Source organism: Nannospalax galili, unplaced genomic scaffold (genome assembly GCF_000622305.1).
Source record: "Nannospalax galili isolate Female #2095 unplaced genomic scaffold, S.galili_v1.0 scaffold555, whole genome shotgun sequence".
Lineage (NCBI taxonomy): Eukaryota > Metazoa > Chordata > Mammalia > Rodentia > Spalacidae > Nannospalax > Nannospalax galili.
Genome location: NW_008335583.1, coordinates 655,345 through 675,691, shown reverse-complemented (window position 1 = coordinate 675,691; position 20,347 = coordinate 655,345). Strand labels below are relative to the sequence as shown.

At 40.8% G+C, this 20,347-nt stretch overlaps 1 protein-coding gene across 1 annotated transcript in view; it reads right to left on the bottom strand.

Annotated features, from left to right (window-relative positions):
• Window positions 1-9,581: 9,581 nt before the first annotated feature.
• The window catches only part of LOC103731944 (protocadherin Fat 4-like), a 165,277-nt gene continuing 154,511 nt past the window's right edge, over window positions 9,582-20,347 (bottom strand). Inside the window, 2 exon segments of the mRNA XM_008830446.3 lie at window positions 9,582-12,563; window positions 15,875-16,136. Of these exon segments, the coding sequence (XP_008828668.1) occupies window positions 10,705-12,563; window positions 15,875-16,136 (2,121 nt within the window). The 3' untranslated portion in view covers window positions 9,582-10,704.

Genomic DNA, 20,347 nt, shown 5'->3' with positions numbered 1-20,347 from the left:
CAGCAAAGAATAACCATGTTAAGAACTGTGGGCAATAAGGGGATGTAGGAAAGGCATATAGCCCAAGTGTTTTCAGTGTGTTTGGTTGTAAATGACGAGACCAGGAGAGAGGCTTTTTAACCTGAATGCTATTGATAGATGTCACAGTAAGGTCTACTTTGAACTCAGAGAGGCCTGAGTTTAAATTCTAGTTTGGCTCTTCATCAGTTATAGAACTTTGAACAAGATTCTAATACTCAATTTTCTCATATACAAAATAGGGAATTAAATTATTTCTTTTGTTATTATTGTAAGACTTAAGACCAATTAATTGAATTAAATAATGTGCAGAAATTGTTGGTATGTTCTGATTTTCTGTACACATTATTTTTTGTATTTATCTTTTGATGTTGCATATTTATAGTTTCTTTAATATCAGTTCTTAATTTCCAATTGTATTTGCTATTCTGTTTTTTGAAGCGGGGTCTTATGCAGTCTATGGTACCCTAGAAGTCATTATATAGCTCAAGATGAACTGTAGTTTCTGAATTTCCTGTCTCCAGGTCCTGTTGCCTGGGATTATAGGAATGTGCCACCATGCCTGGTTTATGCAGTGATGGGGACCAAACCCAGAGCCTTACACACAGTAGGTGAGCACTGTACCAGCTGAGTCACATATCCAGCACTTACATGTGCTGTCGTCAGATTCCTGTTCTGCTCTGGCCCAAAGTTTCTTCAAGATCTGCAGCATCATGTCAAAGGTGCAACCGTCACATCACATGCTGACTGTAATTTAAAAGACAGAGTATAAGAAACACTGCTCGTGGGGTTAGGAGGCCCATTTAAAGAGAAACAAATGATTACTTCACAGGTTTTACAAGATAACTTGAGCAAACCTCTTTTAAGCTCTTTTGCTCTGTATAACTCTTGCTGGAAAGAGTTTGTCAGCAGACATTCAGGACCACTGCACATCCATGTACATCGTTGCACCACTCACCACAACACAAATATGGAACTAACACATGAGAAATGCAGGCCCATCAAACAAAAATTCTGCTGAAATAATGATGATTGTTCTCCAAAATAGCACCCTGCCCCTGATTTTAATAGGGTCCCCTTTTTAAGCATAGAAATTCTTCTCATCAGAATAAAAGCACAGAGAGCATCTCTTGTGTCCAATACGATTTTATCACTGACCAGAACTCAAAAAAATGAAGATGCATTCCACACAGTATAATCATACTGTCAGATTTGTGAGAACACTGAGTATACCCTGCATAGCCACCATGAGTAGGCTTCTTAAATTGTATGGTGATGTCGCTCACCTGTTTTGTAGCTATCAAGTCAATACATCGATTGCAATTATAAGGGGTGATTTACTTCATTTGTTGAAAGACAACTAAGTTACAAAAACAAAATTGGCAATTAAACATAATTTTATGGATATATTTTAATTTCATGCCTCTTGGAAATGTTGCAATGGGAGCCACATGTTGGATGATAATTTCTTACTTATGTGAACAGTCTGATAGTGCCCTTACAGACATGCAGGCAATGCACTCATACACGTAAAATAAAGGTAATAAACAAAATATAAAAAAGGAACAATGAAATGCTTTCCCAAAATGCATTTTTAAAATTCAGCATAAAAGGACATTGTTTTTGTTTCTTTTCCTGTTTCTGTGCTAAAATGCCATGACAAAGGCAATATTAAGGGAGAAACAGTTTGCTTTAGCTCCCAGTTCAAGGTACAATCCTTCACAGTGAGGGATTTGAGGCAGCAGGAGTTTGAAGCACATGCTCACGTTACACCCACAATCAGAAGAGCAATGAATATCTGTATGTCAATGCTCAGTGCACTCTATTTATATAGCCCAAGATTTCAGCACAGCAAATGGTGTCCACCATAGTGAACACGGGTCATCTCATCTCAACCTAGGCAACGTAATCCCCAACAAGCCTGCCTAGAGACCCACCTCTTAGGTGATTCTAGATTCTGTCCAGTGGACAACACTATCACAGATACACTGAATTTGTTTTGTGGTATTAATGATGATAATATATATCATGGCTATAATAGATTATACTTTTCAATAATCTCATGATGATCATGGAGTTTGTAAGGGTATCTTTGCCAGCTGTTCAATGAGGCACCTTTCAGAATATGTGTAACTTGTTTAAATGAAAGCCCTAAAATGTAATATGAGGGCCTGGGGAGATGGTTCAATGGTTAAGAGCACATACATACTGTTCTTGTATAGGACCTAAATTCAGTTCCTACTACCCTTGTTGGGTGACTCCCAACCACCTGTAACTCCATCTCCAGGAGACCTGACACCCCCTTCTGTGGAGGCTCCACAGATACTGAACTCAAGTGCAGTTATCCACATGTACACGCATATCATTAAGAATTATAAAATAAAATCATTTAAAACTTATTATTTTTATTATATGTGTATGCACATATTGCCTGCCTGTAGGTAAGTGCGCCCATGTTGTGCAATGCCCACAGAGGTCAGAAGAGGCTGTTGGATCTCTCGGGAATGGAGTTACAGACAGTTGTTAGCTGCCATGTGGGTGCTGGGATTCGAACCTGGCTCTTCTGCAAGAACAACCAGTGTTCTTAACCACTGAGCCATCTCTCCAGCCCCTAAAATCCTTTAAAAAACTGTAATATGAAGTTATGTCAAATGTGCCAGTAGAAATTTTCTGCAAAAATAAGGACACAGAGATTTTATTCAGTTTCAGCAGAATAACCAGAAAAATATATGACTGGAAAAACACGTATGTCAGAAAAAGCTTGAGTCATTTGGTTGCCTTTCTTCCTTCATAGTTTTCAATATCTTCTTTCCACAGACTATAGCCACAAATGAGTCCTATATCAGCCTGAGTAAGCCCAGAGAAATTAAAATGGAAAATTAACAGCCCTGCAACTGGAAAGCTAGGGGAACTTTGAGGCAGCTAGACAGATGTCAGAAGAAATTACTCAGTATTGCAAGACTTTTAACCAATGTAGACATCAGGCTTGTTTACCACAAACTCAGCAAAACATGATCAGTCTTGGAGAACACACAAACTTTTTCCTGGAGATAACACCCAGTCTATGAAGTGTTAGTCTAAAATCAAGGGAACCAGCATCAAAATGGTTATGCTGTGACAGGCAAAGCCAGGATAGTGAATTCGTGGTGACAGCTTTTAAGTGCCAGGGATTTTTTGTTCAGGCTTAGTTAATTAGACAGTGCAAGACCTGCTAAAAACATTAGAAAGCAAATTATTTCTTAATGCTCACAACCCACTCGAATTATTCTTTAATGAATTATAGGACTACAGGTTATGGGATGATTAATGGAGTTGGTCATCTTGAATTCTGTATGTGGAATGCACATAACTATAAGTACAGTTTTCTCTGTAAATATTGCAATAATTCTGGGGAGATTGGACTTTGCAAAATTTGAAGAATTTAACAAAGAAGAAGTTCACAGAAAATGTGAGATCTCTGAAGTCCAGGTTCATCCTTTATTTGTGTGGTTCTCCATCCTGCTTGGTAGCTACTGACTCAAGTTGAGAAAATTAGAAAAGGGTATGTTGGGCTGGAGCGATGGCTCAGTGGTTAAGAACACTGACTGTTCTTGCAGAAGAGCTGGGTTCAAATCCCAGCACCCACATGGCAGCTAACAACTGTCCGTAACTCCAGTTCTAGGGGCTCCAATAGCCTCTTCTGTCCTGCACGGGAGGGTGCATTTACCTACATGCAGGCATAACACTCATACACATAAAAGAAAAATAACAAATAATATTTATAAAGGGGGTATGTTACCCAGACTCATTGGCTAGCACATAAGGCAGAATTATTCTCTCCTTGATGTACCACAAAAATTGACTCAGAAATAGCCATTCAGTGCAGCATAGCCTTGGGTTCTATCTTCATTTCTGTTACTGTGATAAAATGCACTAACAAGTAACAACTTAGGGGAGAAAGGGGCTTATTTAAACTAATACCAAGTCACAGGCCATTGTGTGAAGAAGTTAAAGTGGGGACTTTAGACAGCTAGTCATGTGGCATCCACAGTCAAGAGCAGAGTGACTCACTCACACATCCTCACCAGTTTGTGAGTTCTCCATTCAGGACTCACTGCCCATGGAGGTCCCACCTTAACTTAATTATCACAGTCATCCAAAGGACACACCCACAGGCCAGCCCAATAAGGAAAAATCACCATTTCTACTCTTTCCCAGTGATTTCAGGTGGTGACAAGTTAAGGATTAAAGCTAATCATCATACCCACGGAGGGGGCATGTTCCTCCATCAGACTAGAAAGCTACCTGACAATTATTACTGTCTCTTTTGCTTTAAAATCTTCTGAGGATTTCTTGGAGTCATACTTTTCCTAATCTGAAGTTGCATAAATTAAGAAAATTTTCAGCTGAAAATATACTTTTACTGTATCACCACACTGACAGCCCAAACCTTCCTCTTTTTGGAACACCACCCAATACTTTGGGGGAATACAACTTAAAGAAGCAAATTATTTGAGTCCTACTCTCTCCATATCCATGCAACATCTGCAATTGATGCAATTTCGGAGTTTTGTGCCTGGATTAGATGAAGTATTTTCAAGATCTAAATGGTTTCCTGTTAAATAATGGCTATGACTGTCTTGATTTTGTTTTCTTGATGATGTTTCAGATAAAACAACAAATATTTTACTTTCAATTTATCCAAAGCTGTTTCCAGAATTTCTCAGTGTCTTATGAAGAACCCATCTCATAGCTGACTTTCCGAGTGGCATCACTTCAGATTCAGCAGCCATCTTTCTGTTCCCACAGACCAGCAGCTGTAAAATAATTAACACATTTTTGCAGTAGGTATAGGGTTCCTTGTTACACATAGTTTTTCTACAGACACACTTACCTGGAATGTCTTACTTTTCAAATTCAACTGCTCTGTGTTGGGTAGTCTTTGGGGCCGTGCTTGGCAGACAGAGGATGGGAAGGAATGACTGGAGCAGGCATCCATATGCCTGGGGAAGTTGGAGTCTTATTTTAACATCTGTACCACATGGAATGTGGTTTCAATTAGAAATTGGGAATCAATGACACTTTCAAAGAACTTTGCCCATAGTTGGTTCTTTTACTTGGGCTAGAATGGCGTATTTAATATGATCCCAGATTCTATACCACAGTGACTGGCTTACCTTGCAACCTGATTTTAGAGTTCAGAAAATAGATTCATAAACTAATAAAGTTAAGACGTGTCTGCAGGGTCACCTGTAATCTCTTTAGGCAGTATAGTTTTGAAAATTCTGAGGCCATTTCCACAGATAAGGAGATTATCTATAGGAAACTGACTTTGACAAATATCACTTGTTATGTGAAGATTAGATAGATCCATCATTCATTCAGCACATTACTAAGTGCAAGCATTCTTTATATGTATTGATAACATTATATATTTTGAGAATTCCTTATGAAAATTATAATTATGGGTTCAATATTCACACATTGTACAGTTCATAAAAAGACTTCCTCGGGGCTGGAGAGATGGCTCAGCAGTTAAGAGCACTGACTGCTCTTGCAGAGAACCCGGGTTCAATTCCCAGCACCCACATGGTGGCTATGAACCGTCCTCAACTCCAGTTCCAGAGGAATCAGAAGCCCTCTCCTGACCTCTGTGGCATTGCATGACACAGCTGCACTCACATACATACAGGCAATACACTCATACACATAAAATAAAAATAATAAATAAAATATTAAAAAAAGACTTCCTCAAGAGTTTTCACCTTTAATGGCCAAAAAATACCTATACTTATGACAAATGGATAAAAAAAATCATTAAAAATGCTATGGGGCTGCACCTGGTGGCACATGCCTGTAATCCCAGCCTTTGGGAGGCTGAGGCAGGAGGATCATGAGTTCAAAGGAAGGCTGGGCTATGCAAACAAAACCCCATCTCAAAGAGAAAGCAACACCAACAAAACACCCAGTAAGCTTGTTGCCAATCCCTTATTGCCTTGAACATAGGCATAGCTTAGTCATCTTGGCTTACCTAGCTTCTTTAACAGCACTCTCTTCTGGCAGTATACATCTATTTCATTCACTTTCAAACTTTTTTTAACAACTGATCTATTTCTCAAGAATAGAATTCAGTTCCTAAAATGAGCTTCACCTATTCACTCAGCATTGGTGCTGTGGATGCTCACTCATCTCAGTAATAAAGGAATGGACTCCTTTGCTGTCAATTATCTTAAGATAGCTATATTTGTGTAATTATCCTCCAGGTTTGATTTGGTCATCGTGATAGTATTAATCTGTCATGGTCATTCAAGAAATTCTTTACAGTTTCACCTGTGTTGTTTCTCCTGTCTTCTGGATCTTAGTTGGCCCTCAGAGCAGTGAATGCTCATCCTTGCTACAGACAAACAGTTCCTCTGCAGCTTTGCTGGCCTGCTCAGAATTCACACTAGCATCCTCACATCCATCCATTCCAAAGCATGTTTGGATGCCATCTCTGCTGGTGTGATGGAAATGGTCTGGTTCCTTGGCTGTCCCATGATTTCACGGACACAGAGCACTCTCCTACCTTACTCCTCCCCTTATCACTGCCCAAGTCTGCAACAGTGTCACAAATGTGACTCACTCAGCTCCCTCCTTACAGTGTCTGATGGAATGTTAAACTCCCAGTGTCCTAAGTAACCTATCAAAAATAGGATACTGAGTCTTAAGTCAGCCATCTTCTCTTGATCTGCTTTGGCTAGCCAAGTAACTTTCAACTTCACTAGATGGTGCCTTACATAAAAATTTCTCTGTGTTTTTATTTGCTGATCATAATTCCTCTACTAGAATATATGCTCATCAAGGCAGAAACCTTGTCTACTTTCTTCACTTCTTTGTCCCTGTCCCTATGATCTAGAAGAATGTCTGGCATACCAGAGGCATTACTTACTGTTCACAACCAAACTTAACCCAGGATGCTCAACATTCTAGCTCAATTTCTCTGTGAAACAATATTGTGCTTCATGATATTTCATCAAGAATTCTCCTGTTTTTTGTGATCATAGATGCATTAGTAGGTAAGGAATAAGTTACTGATACTGACTTATCCGTATTTACTAGAATCTAGTGCCTTTCACCCACTAAACAGAAAAGCAAAATGCTGATTTATATAAAATGCATAGCTACAATACTTGGACTGACAGATCATTAAAACAACTGGCTGACCAACCATGGGAATGATTAATGGTGTGACATTTCATTCACAGTATCTGCAAGGGCCATGCACTGGTGAGCACAGACCGCAGTTTTACTTCACTGTAAAGAGGCCTCGGCTATGCTAAAACATTTCATCTTTTTTCTTCTGAGGAAAGACAGTTCCAGTCATTTTGAAATGCTAGTCTTTTTAGACTTGAGTCTATAAGTCTGTAACACAAAATAAAGTGGGGAAAGAAAGCCCTGCTTTGCTTAAGTATTGATTCAAAAAATTTAAAAGCATTCTAACTTGTCACAGATTCATTTTACTATAACGTTAAGTTCAAGTAAAATAAAATGCATGTATGTGGAGTCAGTGATTTATTCTTAGATGGAATGTCTGGAAGTAATAAAGTTACTTAGTGATGTATTGTATTTTCTCTCATAAATAAAATATTTATAAAGGATACAACTTTCAACAGTGTAAGTGGCCTGCTTCTCATTAACCTTGTTGTTCATAAGCATTTCGTTAACAACACAGAGCTGGAGAATTGTGCTCTAGGCTCTTCTACTTCTCCATTTTAAAAAATGGTTTTAATTTATCTTAATGAGCTATCAATGAATCAGCTAATTTAGAAAATTCTGACACAACCTTGAAAGCCACAGTTAAGGTGTTGTTAAGATAGTTCTTAATACGCTGTGCTCTGCTGAGGATAGGTTGGCCAGATCTGGTCCTCACTCAGGAGATTTCAGATTGAAGGTAAAGGTACCTTGTTACATGATGCAGGAAGAGTTCAAGGAGTGGCCATGCTCCAGGAAACCTAGGCAACCTTTCATGGTCTATATTAAAAATCCAAGGTCATGATTTTTTGTGTGAACATGGAGGTCAAGACCAACTATTTATTTTGAAGTTGTCTATAGTAACCCCCAGATAGTATATTTAGATCACTTTGTGACTTCAGGAAGTATTGATCTCCATTTTAATTGAAACCTTCATTTCATACATTTCTTTTTATTTGCTTTGCCATAAATACTGTTCCTGCTTTAGTAGAAAATATTCGAAGAACAGAAAAATATTCACACTTTCCCATTAAGAACACTATCTTGTTCCCAAACTAGGATTGATTAATCAAGAAAATAGCAAGAATTGTAACTCACAGAGGATTCTTTGAGAAGATACAGAATCTTAACACCAAGCTCTCGGCCCTCAGCCCTCAACTACAATCATGCTTGCAGTTGAATTTCATCTCTGTTCTGAATTAAGGAGTTTATATCCTTGAGGACACTAAGATGCTTCAGAGTTCCCTCAGGGAAAAACTGTTTTCTGTTTCGAGTTATACAAAGCCATGAACATATTCCCATATTTGGGGAAGAAACTTATAATACTAAAAGTCATAGGGAAATACTAAAATATGTTGGTCCATCATAGGTGACCAAAAAAGACAAAATTAAATTGGTGTCTGATACTAGGGTCTAAACCACACTAAATGACTACCATGATTTAGATTAAAATCCACATTTTATTTCTTAGTCCGAAACAAAAATAATAATCTCAACTTTTAAAAATACTAGAAATAATTCCAGAATGGTGCCTCAATTTGTTTAATCAGAAAATTTCCTTTTTTTTCCATCAGCAGTATGTTGATGGTCAGTATTAAAGAAGAATGCTCTCAACACATAACAGGTTTGAGGCAGATATCCAATTCTAAGCTGTTCTGGGGTAGTAATCGTTTTTAAATTCCTGTTACATAAGGGGCAGCTGGTTGTGCACCACAGATACTGTTGAGTTCCACTCTCTTTATTTTATTGTTGGGAACTTCTAGAAAATAGAGTTGGTCCTTGGCTAAGCTAACGCTCAAACTGTGTAGATTTTTCGCAAGAATGATCAATAAATTAAAGACTGCCACATGTAAGAGGCCCTTTGTTGCCATCATCTTACAGGTTTACAAAGTATGCAGCTGAGCTCCTGAAGAAAATCAGTCAGACGTTATTTGCAGTGAGCGTTAACTTGTGACTTTTCTATAAGCATGAACCCAGTCTAAAGGGGACTTTCAGAGAATACACTCTCCTGGGAGCTTCTAAATATTTATTACCAGAATGCTTAAACCAGACTCTCAACAATGTTAACCCCCTAGGATCCAACTAGTCTAGACTCAACCTACTTAGGGGAAGTCCCAGCACACTGACAGAAGGAATGCACTAAAGTGACCCTAAAATATCTTTCCTGGCTATTATTCATAGTTAATGTTTTTAATAGTAAATGGTGTGGCCCATATAAGTTCAACCTGTTATCTGCTTCATTGGCAAAACAAATAAATAAATGAACAAACAAAAACCCCAGCAATTTTCAATTGCTCACGCAAAGAACGGGAAAAAAAAGGTGGAAACTGAATATTACACTCAAGGACAAACTATTTTAAATAAATATTTTAATTCTATTGTTGGCATTTACAGGTAGAAAGCATACAGTATATTACAGATATCAAACTGTGAAAGATACGAATGTTACATAAGTAACAAATGTAAAAAAGTTCTTTTCTTACCTTCCCTGAAAGCAAGAAAAGTTTTCAGCATAAGAAAATATCAGTATCAAAAACACAGCTCAGGTGTAAAAAAAAAGTTTTTACACAGTATTAAAAAATGACCTACAAAATGACAGAAAGTAAGAAACCTTGCAATTTGACTTTATATAAATTATAAAACTGGGTACTTGGGGTAAATGTTGAATGGCTGGAAAATAAGAAAAAATGCTTGGGTCAATTCCTTACACGTTAAAAGCATAGAACTTTCTTTTCAATAAATAACTTTTTAAAAAACTGTCTCTTAGAAGGTGCTGCTAAGAGCATCGGTCCGCAGAAGGAGTGGCTGTGTTCTGGGGACAACGTCAGTCATCTTGTTCCTTGAGGAAGCCTGAGGTAAGTCAGGAGGCTGTGACTGTTTGCACAGAGATACCCAAGTGTCAACACAGTTTTGTAAGAAAGCATTAAAGTGCCGAACAAAATGACTTAATCTTAGTACCCACCGTCATGGAAAATAAGCAAACACTCAGCCATGTCTGAGCAACACTGCATATGGAAGCTATACATCTGAAGTATTAATACATAGTCTTTCATCCAAGGATGTGAAGGCTCCTTCCTACACTTTACAAGGGATGGTTAAACCTAAGTGAACTTGCAATGGAAAACACAATTATAATACTACAATGGAAACAAATACACACACCCACTGTGAAAGCACAAGTTCATGTCTGCAACAGTAACAGTATTAACTGCAAAACCCGCAAACCAAACACTGGTAAAGAAGCAAAACTTCCCAAATGCTGCATGCCCCAAACTCATCACAAAACACAATGCATGCAGAAGGATGGTTCATCTAAGCACATTTAAATTAGAGTCATTTGAGTCTGTGTGAGCAGCTTTGTGGTTATTATTTTAAACATTTCCCATGGCCACTAGTCTATACTGGCCTGTTCTACAAAAGCGACCCAATCTAGTGGGCAATGGCACAATGCTTTGTGTGTTGCCAAGTAGGTATACCTCACACATACTGTTCTGCCTCCCCGTCTTTGGGGGCTGGCTTAGTTGTCCCACCTTTACCTTCTTCATTACCTGCTGCCTTTTCTGGGAGAGAAGCCAAATCTTTAAAGACATCCACGTAATGGCCAAAGCCCGGCCCCCAGTTCAAAAGGTTGTCCCAGCTGAAATTGCCTGCTTGCTGCCCAAGCTTCAGGGTACTGTCAGAGGCACCAGGAGCTGCTGAGGGAGTGCCTACAGGACCCCCCTCAGCCCTGCGGCCGTGGTACCTTCTGGGCTTCAGTCTGGCTGCATAATTATCTTCATCATCCGCATCTGATTCATTGACTTGCGATAACTTGGGCATCCTAGAGGTGTGGACCATGGGCTTCTCCCGGTCATATTCCATTTCAGAACATGTGAAGGAATCGTGGGAGTCACTGTCAGAAGAAGATTCCGGAGCAGGGATGCCATCCGCTGGGTTCCTGGTTCTGGACAGGGGTCTTCGACAGTCTTCCTCTGAAGATGACCTCCCGTGGTCTGCACTGCAGATACTGGGGTTTCTGGGGCGAGGGGTGTTGAGCCTTTCCACCTCTTCAATGGAGAGTCCCACTGGAGGCGATGATTCAAGAGGGATCTGTGCAATTGGCTGTTTGAGGCGACTCCCGGGTCTCGAACCGTGGGAAGCCATGGCCTGGGGACTCTTGCTCCTCCTCCCCAGCCTGGTGGCATAGTTGAACACGCCAGGAGGGCAGCTGTCACCATGCATTTCCAGAGTACTGCCATCTCTCAGAGGAAGGTGAAGTTCCCGAGCCGGGCTGTTCCGGTAGAAAGTAGAGGATTTGGAGAAAGGAGCTGGGCTGTGCCTAGACAGGGGGTTGGGAGTGGGACAGGCCGAGTGACTGAGAGAGCTGGTTCTCAATGCCTGGCCATAGGCAGAAGGCTGGTAGGTCAGACTGCTTGCTCCCAAGGGCATGGGGGACTGCCTGGCGAAGCCCAGGGGGCTGTGCCTCTGGATAGAGAACTTGGGAGTATGGCTGCGAAACTGCTTGTAGTGTTGGATGATGTCTGCGTCCGAGGGGGCAATGCTGCTGGCATTATCAATGTCATAGTGCTCGATCTCCTGCTCCGGGGAAGCCAGTGGGGCGCTGGGAATGGTCTCTGAGGTGTGGGGGATGTCGGTCTCGTCGTAGATCAGGTAAGGATTCTCCCTCTCAATGATGTCAGGCTTGGGATTCCCCTCGGGTTGCTTCCTCACTGCCAAGTCATCCCCGTAGGGTGGGATGTTGTCTGGGTCATCAAAAGCAACATTCTCACTGCCTTTTTTCTTTTTCTCCTTGGGTTTCTTCTCTTTGGAGTTTTTGGGCTTCTTTCCCCTGCACTGATTACACAGTATCAAGCCGAGGACCAGCAATGCCAGGACCGTGGCACAGCTACCCACGATGGCAGGCACGGCCCACAAAGGCAAAGAGATCTCTTCCGGGCCCTGAGTCGGGACACACACGTGTCCCCCAGGACTCCCAGCCTTGCACACTTTCCCCTGAGGACAGAGGACGCCAAGGCAGGCCACTACCGTCTCGCAGGTCCTCCCAGTGTGTGACTCTGGGCAGCTGCAGGTGAAGCCTGAGTGTAGGCCTGGCTCGCAGCTGCCACCATTCTGGCAGGGGTGGGATGCGCAGTCACCTGGGGGGACACACTTGTAGGCATACCACTGGTTGATACAAAGCAGGTCACCCCAGCAGGGGTTGCTGGCACATATGTTGGGACCCCGACAGCCAATCTTCACCGAGGGATCTGTTTTGGAGATGGAAGCCAAGCTGTGTTTCCCGCTGAAAGGCAGACTCTCTTTACCATAGAGCACCGATGCGATGCAGCCATTGAAGCCTGTAGGAAAGTGGAAGGAATTTATAGAAAATCAAAGGCTTCTGCCTCAGAGTGCTAAGATATGGAGACAAAAATTCCCGCCCCCTCCCTCCAGTTCCTCAGGAGGGTCTCGCAGCCACCCTTTTGCTCAAAGGATGCATGTTCTGATAAAACTCAGGATGCCTGAGAGTTTTGGTCAGCCTTCATGGGCTACTGCACAGCCTGAATATATTGGGGTGACTCAGGCAGCCTGGATTTTCTTCATCTCTCTTTTTACCTATTTAATTAATCAATTTGATTCTTACGATCTGTATATCAAAAGTTACACAGAAACCAAACTTATTTCTTAAAAAAACTCAAAAGAGAGCAAAACACACGTCAACTGCTTGAACTACATGTGTTATCAACAAACTGACAGGTCTCCCGAAGACTCAGACACAGGTTCCTATGGAGCTAAAGAAAAATCCTGGCTACTGCAGCACTTGGAGGATTCCAAAGAGAGAAGGGTATAACTGTGCCAGGTTGTCAGGACACAGGAGATGGGAAAATTGACTCCAGAAGTCCCTTGATGGGCATAGGGGCACACAACTTTAATCCCAGCACTTGGGAGGCAAATACAGGCAGATATCTGGGAGCTCAAGGCCAACCTGGTATACATGGTAAGTTCCAGGCCAGCCAGGGCTACATAGTGAGGCCCTGTCTTTAAAAAAAAAAATTGGGTCTGACAGTCTCTTCTGACCTCCGCAGGCATTGCATGACACGGATGCACTTACATACATGCAGGCAATATACGCACACACATAAAATTAAAGAAAAAAAATCATGCTGTCAGATAAGAGAGTCCAGAGATAACTGGACTGGAGGTGATGAACAGCCTTGGCCACTAGGCTTCTGAAAAGTACTATGTAAAGGGATGAGACAGTCTTTCAATGGTTTTATCCAAGATTGGATTTTGGATGATGTAGTGCCACAATATTGGACTCTGACTTTGTTCTGGGGAGAGAGGTGAGGAAGGCGAAGAGTGAGATGTCATTCTTTTGAGTGCGATCGTCTCTGCAGAGAAGAGCCACAATCCTATTTCTCAATCTGGAAATGGGCCGATCCTGGGCCAGGAAGAAGGGCATGGCGGGCCTCTTTTTGGTCTGTTCTTGGGTCAGAACTCTTGGCAGAAGGACACTCTGAAGAGGGCCACACTGTCTCTCAGGTGTGGGAGCACCTGGAGGCAGGAAGAGTAGGACTATCTGGGCAGTCTGCAAAGGGGTGTGGACCTGAGTATGTAGACAGTACCCAGGTCCTTACTGTGAGCCCTTAGTTCCCACTCATAGATTGTGTTCTCTTGAAGTGAATAACCTTTCTCTTCATGTTGTGCTATACATAGAAATTTTATGACACCTAATAGGGCACTGCATTATTTTCAGAATAGCAGTCTATCACACTGTATTATATTCAGTATCTATCAGTATCTATCACACTGCATATTTGAGTGTGGCAGATACGATTTACTCCATTCTATGTGAAAGAGGTCTCCAGACAATGTTTATTTTAAAGCAAGATGAGACAACAGCAGATTATGCACTCCCACTGAGAAGAAATATTGCCAATAAATCCAGTAGATGGAGGACTGGGTGTTGATCTAGTCAGGTTCTCTAACATGCGATAACTCACTTTGAAGGTTTGTGAAATAAATTCAGCCTTAAACTTGCTAAAAAAAAATTCTTAGTAGTGATAATGATGAGGTTGACTAAGAAGTCCTTCCTTAGATTTGATTGCTGTTCAGGCAGCTTCTGTGTAAAGGCACAAGAATTTAATTTGACTAACAAACCAGCAGTGTCTACATTGGTTTGGATTCCTACAAAACCCAAATGTTAAAGGCTTGTGAGCTGGAATTTAATTTTTCCGCCTTCATTCTCTTACTCTGTGACACATTTTTGTTTTGCTTTGACACACCTTCACACCCAAGAAGTCTAAAGTACTCGTTTCAAAAGTTTCTTGGGTTTTGTTCCTGGATTTCTTTTTCTTAGTTTCCTCTTTTTGAAATGTTCTTCTTTTTTAAATAATATCTTTTTATTCTTTGAAAGTTTCAAACATTTACACTGAGCCATTCTTCTTTAAACAGCCCCAGGCTTTCTGCCCAGTTTATACCCTTACCTCAGGGATGGAGCCACTGAACAGTCCTGGAGCTGCATCTCCAGCCTGAGTCTACCCCTCAGTCCAGCCCATCTATTCAAAGTCCTTTCCCAGATGCATTTCCATAGCAAAGTTGTCCTGTGCCTTGCTGTTTTGTTCTCTTCTGCAGTTCACTCTTGGTGACACCACCCTGGCTTGAGTGAAAACTCAGAATCCTTCCCAAATTTATTTAAATTGCCAACAGTTTGGTTGACACTGCTTTCCAGAATACTGAGGTTGATCCACTTTGATTTTCCTCTACCTGCGTCATCCTGTTAGTCAGAATTCAAACAATAACTAGTGTAGGGCCAATCCCATAATGCCTGCAAATCTAGCATTCTGTGAGTCCTCCAAGTCACCTTCAGAGCTAGTCTGAAACTACTTGCCTAACCTCAGTACTCTTGGGATTAAGATTTTTAATGACTTCCCATCATCCTCAAGTATGATAAACACTTCACAGTTCCTTTGAGAACATCGTGCTTTATCCTCCAGCTTTGTCCTCTGTCAGGGGCTGCAGTCACCCATGAAAACTTCTTTTTAGATATTTCTCACTAAACTTTAAAAACTTATTTTTAAAACTTTCCCACATGCTTTTCGTCATCTGATGTAAACACATATAAGTTTCTGTTTTTTTTTTTTTTTTCTCCTTCACATCACTGATCCAGGACATCTAGATTCCTTTAAGGACTTGCTTGATGGTTGTAACCCTGGTCTCCTGTGCTTCCTGGCCTGAGACTGTGCCTGAGCAACAGAAGTTAGCATACACAGGCCTGAAGGCAAACAGAGCATCAAAGTACTGCATGCTCTGCTCAACTCTGATCTCCAGAGCAAGCAGCTAGACAAGAGACTACTCTTGATCACTGAACATTTTCTGAAGACATGTTCATCTGAGCATATTTATGCCTGGCAGGAACAGAAATCCAGTCACTTTTGTAAAAACACATTGTACCAAAATTGCTCTGTATATGGGATTCATATTAGATAAGTTAGATTTTACGGCCTGGCAGGAACAGAAATCCAGTCACTTTTGTAAAAACACATTGTACCAAATATATGGGATTCATATTAGATAAGTTAGATTTTACCCGCTGTTGCCACCAAATTCACCTATACTTTAGGACTAAAGTTTCCTTTCCTTTAGGGCTCTCTTACACATAAGCCTTTACCTGTCTGTGTGTCTCGATGGGCTTGGTTGGGTGGGATTCCACCAAGAGAGATGGTGAGCACCTCGAGGCCACCAAAGTCCTGAGTGAGACGGATAATATCTCTGTTATATATTCCGTCCACAGACAAAGCTGTGGTGCTTCCATTTTTCGCTATTCGGAAGGTGTGCCAGTGGCCATCAGAGACATACACTTCCGGAATGTTTCTCTCCACTTTCCCGGCAACCCCTGCATCTGACGTGAAATGTACTTTTCCATTCTTAATCTGTAAAACATATAAAAAATAATGTACAAGTAAAACATAATATCCCTAAATACAAAGAATTTATTTAAAATATTGACCAGTCTAAACTAACTGGGCTATTTGAGGAGTCAGGTTGTGTTACAGTGCATTTACACATGTGCTTGCTGTAATTCTAGAAACACAAGTTCATACTTAGTAGTTTCAATAGTTTTTAATTTTATACTTAGGTCCTCAAAGGACACAGAATTTTCTAGAACACAGCTGAAATAATAAACTGAAAACCTAACCTAAATAAATTATACCATTTGTGATTATTTGTATTTCAAGGGCAGTGGCAAGCACAATAAGTTAGTCAGTTCAGTAAAAAGGCCTAAAGTGATAGAAATATAAAGTATAAAATATAATGTGATAAAATAAAACAGCATTAAAGATCACGTGCAAAACCAAAAATGAATGCTGAGCTATCAAATGTAGAATAGTTGGAGAAGCAAAGACAAGAGTAGTTTTCCTTCGTCTACTACACGCTGAGATTTTAGAGAAAAAAGATGCTCACTATTTTATTTCTGGGTATAAATGACCACACAGCTACTAATGAAGGCAGGACTTCACTGGCTGTCTCTTCAGTTCATCTAAAGGTATCAAATTTTTTTTACTTCCCCCAGTAGAACATGGGGTAATGGGACACGCAGACTCCAGTTTCTAGCTACCAAGTTTCCATTGTATGAGGAGCACCCTTCAGAAATAAAATAATTCATGAGGTAACAGGAACACTGGGGTCAGAGAGCATGGTGTCCTGGCACGGTGGTGAAGTGGCCGAGAGCACACTCATATTGGCACTGCCAGAGAGGACTGATGAAATGGTACAGAGGTGAGGTGGCCCTCTCCTGTGGGTGATGGGGTAAAAGTATGGTTCAGCTGAGCACTCAGACATGCTATTTTCACATGCAAAAAACACTCTTGGAGAACTAAAAGTCAGTTCATTTGTGCTTTGTAGAAAATATGTTTAATACATTTACATATGCTTATCATGCAATAATACCTTATTAGTGCAATATTTCCCAATACAAAATGTTCAGTTAGTAAGAGTTCTTTCTCTGTAAGCATGAGCTTGAATCCCCCAATACCCACTTAAAAGCTGGGCGTGACCACATGCACCTGAAAGCCCAGCACTGGAGGGCAGAGACAAACAGATCTTGGCGATTCCTGTATAGCCAGCCTAATCAAAATGGTAGCTTCCAGTTCAGTGAGAGACCCTGTCTCAAGGCAGTAAGGCAAAGAGAGAGGAAGATACCTGATATCTTCCTCTGGCTCCAATGCATGCCCCCCTACTCATGTGCCCCCCCAACACACATACACACATACAGTGTTTTAGAACCAAACTCAGATAGGAAATAGTTGCTATTCTAATACAATGATAATACAATTTTATGAAACAAACAAGACTTATGGTCCATGGTGACAACAGCAAAGCTGCCTGAGTTTCAGTAAAAGGCCTGTCTGAAACGCAGCACTAGGAAGTGAGTGGCCCCTCCCAGCCATGTTTCCCCTATAGGATTTCTCCACATCATCTTTCTGTTCAATGAATTTCTGATTAGGGGCACTTACAATAAGCCACAGTGGAAGTGCAGTAAATGAGTGCCTAAACCCACACTCACAGCCTTCACATCTTCCTGCTCCCAAGAACACTGCACCCCACATTTGTCTCCTTCCTGACGTTCCACATACCATGCTAATGTCACTTTATTACTTACTTGTTTGCTTACTTATGAATATAGATGTCTTCAAACCCCTTATTCTTACTCTGTGCAATATGTCTACTTCACTTAAAACAAAACCCTAAAATTGATGTGAAGCACATTAAAGCCCCACACCTCCTTGCATAAAGGATTCCAAATCCCAGCCACATGATACCTCGAGACGTAGGGAGGTCATGGATGCTTTCCAGATGGGGTCAACAAGTGTTGCCCTTGTCAGTGAAGGTCTCTCTTCTTAAATTACCAAAACAGATCCAATCTGCTCTAAGCTTTCTCCCTCTGCTCCTCTCAGTCATCTGATGCACACGCTCATCTCTAACTCCCAGAAACCCTTTCACCCAAGTCTTTCTTATTTTTACCTTCTTTAGTGTCTGCCCTCATATGTGGGTGTGGGTATGGGTGCAGGTATGTGTGTTTGAGAGAGAGAGAGAGAGGTGTATGAAAAGACAGGGAGAGGGAGAGGGAGGGAGGGAGGGAAGAAGGGAGAGAGAGAGAGAGAGAGAGAGAGAGAGAGAGAGAGGGAGTTTCTGTGCAGGAAAACATAAGAAAGAAATGATAAAATGGTGAGCCAAAAGAAAAAAAAAAAAAGAAAGCCAGGGTTCCTGGACACTGACTCACCAGCTGGCTGGAACAGTGAGTTCTGGCTCCTCGTGGTTACGTTCTACCATTCTGTCTCTGCCTACAGCAGCCATGTTCTCTGGTCTGTTTAATTACTTTTATTGGCTGTTTTTTTTCTTTATCTACTTGTTTCACATGCCAAGGTCCTTATTTATGAAAACCTGCTACATAAAATTTTTATATGCCAACTGTCACGACTATTAATCAGCAGTTATTTTGTCTAATTTTTTGCTGCTGCTGTGACACCATGTTAAGGAGTCATGTGCTGCCATTCTATTGGACTTCATAATGACAAAAACAGATACTGACATTCAGCTTCTTTCAGGGAGAAAAACATTATCTTTTCTTTAACTCCACTTTATGTTGACTGAATTCTCTGACTGAAGGGGCTAGCACAGGGATAGTCATATGTCATCTAAATGGCACTGTGACTTGAAGGCAGCCTAACAGATAATCACATGCAGAAATCACACATGGAGACTATAGTGTTGCCTCTCAGAACAGAAGTGTCCCGTGTGAAGTCCACTCCTGTCCCTGCCAGAATCAAACTGTTCTGAGTGGAAGAGTCCTCTCTCTTTAATCATGGCTTTATCCACAGCTTCTGCATTCATGGCTTCTAACTTGCTTTTCAGGGAAAATTATAAACAAAATTGAGTGTAATGTAATGGTTTCTTTGTTCTGTTTCACAGTGGTTTTATTAATTGGGGAACCTAGACATTTGCGGCAGTACTAAGGGTAAAGTCCTCTTGTGAGAACTGATGCCCTGTCTCAGATCTGGCCCCACGGAATTCTGACCTAAGAGTTCTCTGATGAGGGTGCTGGGTACTCAGCATCATCCTAGTCCTCTACCAACTACAGACCACTGACAGCCTCACACCCCAACCCCAAACCCCTCAAACACTGTAGATGCCCCCAAAGGAGGCAAAATCGCCTCCAACTGGAAATGACTAGGCTGACAAATAAAACTGAATAACTTGAAAAAGGACTGGCCTTCTGTATGTTTTATTAAAACTAGATACATGAAATACAGCAACCAGTGTTGACCTGCATGAGAAATTTTGAGAATAAAAAGACTAAAATTTAGAAACAAGCATCTATTTTAACATTATATGTGAATTAATCAAATAATTTCTAATATTTTGTGTATTTTTCTTTTGATTTAATATTTAGCAATTATTGAAATATTGATAGGTAAAAAGAATTCAGTAAGTGTGGGCTTGCTTTTTAAGAATTTACTAAAATTCATATAAAATTATCAATAGAATTATAAAATACAAAACATTATTAATCAATGTAACTAAACACAGAGGGTCATGGGTGAATTTGATGGTGACTTATATAGAGATGAAGACACAAGAGTCACTTCAGGTACTCAGAAGCTCAGAGTTGGTGGTAAGTGGGTATTTCATAACCCATTGATCCCCCTAACTTGTACTAACAGTGAGGAAAATGTTATTTAAAAACCCAGTAAGATATCTATGGTTCTTTTAAAATACAATTTCTTAAAACTATTTATTTAGAAAGAAAATTTGGAGTTGTGCTAGGGAGACAGCTCAGAGAGTAAAGTACTTGCTGTACAAGCATCAGAGCCTGAGTTTGGATCCCCAACAACCATTTCAATAGCTGAGTATGGCTGTACACACATGTAACCCTAGCGCATACATGTAACCCTAGTGTGGAGGTCTAAGACAGTCAGATCCAAGGAGCTCACAAGTCAGTTTAGAAGAAATGGTGAGCCTCAGGTTCAGTAAGAGACCTTGAGTCAAGGGAATAGGTGGAAAGTGAAAGAGGAGGGCACCCCACATCCTCCTGTGGTCTTCACTCAGTCAAGAGTGTACCCATACCACCATGTTTATACTC